The sequence below is a fragment of the Lolium perenne genome, chromosome 6, assembly GCF_019359855.2.
Source record: "Lolium perenne isolate Kyuss_39 chromosome 6, Kyuss_2.0, whole genome shotgun sequence".
Taxonomy (NCBI): domain Eukaryota; kingdom Viridiplantae; phylum Streptophyta; class Magnoliopsida; order Poales; family Poaceae; genus Lolium; species Lolium perenne.
This window is the reverse complement of record NC_067249.2, coordinates 164,253,354-164,256,235: the sequence shown is the minus strand read 5'-3', so window position 1 is coordinate 164,256,235 and position 2,882 is coordinate 164,253,354. Positions and strand designations below refer to the sequence as shown.

At 50.9% G+C, this 2,882-nt stretch overlaps 1 protein-coding gene across 1 annotated transcript; it reads right to left on the bottom strand.

Moving 5' to 3' along the window:
• Positions 1–1,914: 1,914 nt before the first annotated feature.
• On the bottom strand, positions 1,915–2,676 carry LOC127325734 (defensin Tm-AMP-D1.2). Its single transcript, XM_051352555.1, has 2 exons — positions 2,539–2,676; positions 1,915–2,413 (listed from the first exon to the last, which is right to left on the bottom strand). The coding sequence occupies exons 1-2, from the start codon at positions 2,609–2,611 to the stop codon at positions 2,241–2,243; spliced, it is 246 nt and encodes an 81-aa protein (XP_051208515.1). The 5' UTR covers positions 2,612–2,676; the 3' UTR covers positions 1,915–2,240.
• Between the last annotated feature and the right edge of the window lie 206 nt (positions 2,677–2,882).

Sequence of the window (2,882 nt, the reverse complement as noted above, 5' to 3'; positions counted from 1 at the left end):
CCCTTGGGCCGTGACGTCACCGCGACGCAGTCTTCTTCGTTGTTCCCCGCGCACCGACGTTCCAGGCTACTACCGCGCCTCCCCTTTGGTGTAGGTCGCCTCCGTCCGCGCATGGTCTTCGTCACGCCGACGGGTTCTCCCTCGCCTACTTCAAGTACCGCCGCCGCGTCTCCACAGGTAACCTGCATGGCCACTGCTGGCCGTTGCGGGTCCCGCCGACCACCTCCACACCCATCTAGGCGTCAAGCATGACCACTCCAGGACGCTGCTGCGACCGCCGCCTTCTACGTCTCCGTCCATGATGGTCCCTGCCCTCGCACGCCCGGTATTGGCAACACCGGTACGTGTCTTCGTCCCCGACGCGTCCCCGGGCCTGGCAAGCTCGGATCGGCACCTCGTCCTCATCGGTTTCGACAAACGTCTTCATCGGCATCGATTCTTCTACGACTGCCTTGACTGCGTCACCGATTTCGTCTTGCGTACTCGGTTCTGGCAAAACCGGAGTATGCCTTCGTCCCCGATGTGCGCCTAGTTCTGGCAATACTAGGGCAGCACCTCGTCCTCGATGGCTCGGACTGCATCGACTTCGGCATCGACAACCTCCACGACTGCCTCGACGCATCTCCGTCACTCTCCTCGCGCACTACGCGCTTGCGGATTCATGTGCGGCTACCTCGACACCGGCACCCGACCACGACATCACCTCGCGCGGCTACCCCGACCAAGGCTGCAACACCCACGCTCTCGGCTACCTCGACATCGGCACAAAGGGCTATCACCTCGCATGAGCACATCGACTTCTTCTACAGTCCAAGCATCCGCGACGCGACATCGTCCACGACGCTCCTGCTACGACTGTGGGGGAGTGTCAGCCTTCTGGGATCCACTTCGGTTTATCTCCAGTCTGACCGTCCACGTCGTTCATGTTGTTCACGACGCTCCCGCTACAACTGCTAGGGAGTGTTAGAGATATATTCCGTGTACGCACGGATAGTCTAGGATAGAGATATGACTTGTGTCTTGCCTTGCACTCCAAGATGATCCCTGTACACTTATATATACTCGCACATGAGGCTCAATAATACATCCAACATATTCCGCCAATCTCTCTCCCTCTCTATCGTTCTACAATATGGCACAAGAAACAAAACTTACATTGCATAGGAGAGTACATAATTTACCTAACTTTCTGAAGGGTCACCAAGCATGATCCACTTTTGTACTTTCCATGATCACTAAAATGTTAGCATGCTTAACTTATCATCTTTGAGTTCTAAAATATGTAAAACTTGTACAAATTGATTGGTCCTTAATTTCCTTGTCATGAATAATCCTAAACGTACCCTTTTACGGATCTTTGATATACTTTCACAATTAATGCACGTATGACATAGATGGAGATCGCCGGAGGGTATTATATATTTTATACTGTATTTTCTAAAGTAAGCTATAAAGGAAGAGAATGATTGGTTGTACATGTGTGGTGTGGCAACAAGATCTTGCCAATTTTGGCAAGTGTTAGGCAACAAGCCTACAACATCAGTAAGAGGTTAAATTCTCCCCTCTCCAGTCTCCACGGTGGGTCATCTACGATAGTGTAGCTCACATCAGTTCTGGCCCCTGCAATTTCTCTATACTCGCTACTTTGGGCAGCTATATTTGTGAAAATACTTGCAGAGTATGCTATTTTGTTTACACAATGTGTTCCTATTTGCTCATCCCCCACATTGCTTCGTACTCCACCACATATTTGATGGAGTTGTGGTATTCACCACCACAACCAAGTGATTGTGTTTTGTGTATATGTGCCTTGTTTTTTTTTTTTTTGCGAAGGATGTGCCTTGTTGGTTAAACGTAAAAGTTATACGTGTGTCTAGGAAAAGAAGACAGAGTGTGTAGTCCGGTAGGAGCAGGTATCCCTGAAGATGATTACTGATTCACCACCCAACAAACGATCACACACAGCACACGCATACATTTATCCATGCATGGAGCAACCTTACATGGCAGCAGCAGCAGCAGCTTATTGCACAAACACGACGAGACACTAAATTGCGTACACCTCCGGACGCACGTACTGAACTAGGGAGTCTACTTTATTCTGAGCGCGCGGAGGACATCACAGCTAGCAGAACAGACGCGCGCACAACACTAACACCGGACGAACAGCTGATGGATCGATCGGCAGGAGCTGAAGCGGAGGTCGAGGCGGCCGGCGGCAGAGAGCTAGCCAAGGCTGGCTAGCAGTCCTCCTTGATGCAGAAGCACTTGCGCTCGAGGCCCCGCGTCTTGCAGTCGCCGTCGGGGAAGTTCTCCGTCTTGCACACGCTGGCGCAGTTGGTGCTGCTCAGGCACTCACCCCTGAAGTTCTGGCTCTGCGACACGCACGTCCTCGCCTCCGCCACCTTCATCTCTGCACGGCAAGGAACAAACACCGTTCAGATCACAGTTACATTTGTGTCAGTGCACCAAGCATCCTCAACGGAACAAAACCACAGGGAAAGAACAGTTGGCTAGCTGAACAGGAAGAAGCCCTACCGCTACCAGTGGCGGCGAGCAGCAGCAGGAGGAGTGCGGCCGCGGCCAGGATACGAGGACGAGAAAGTGCCATCTGCAGGAGGAGCTCACTGCTTTCTCACTTGCTATGTGTTATGTTCTTAGCTGCGCTGGAGTACGTTGCTGGATGTAGAATCGATGAGAGCGGGTGGTGGTTTATATAGACGGAGCTGGGGTGGTTTGCTTGTGGACGTGTAACTGTATCAAAAAAAAAAATTTGAGGGATAACTGCATCAATTGCTACTCTGACTCGACGGTAGTTTTTTTTAGAGCAACCACATATTTCATTAATCGAAAAACAAATTACATGAAATAATATATATGAA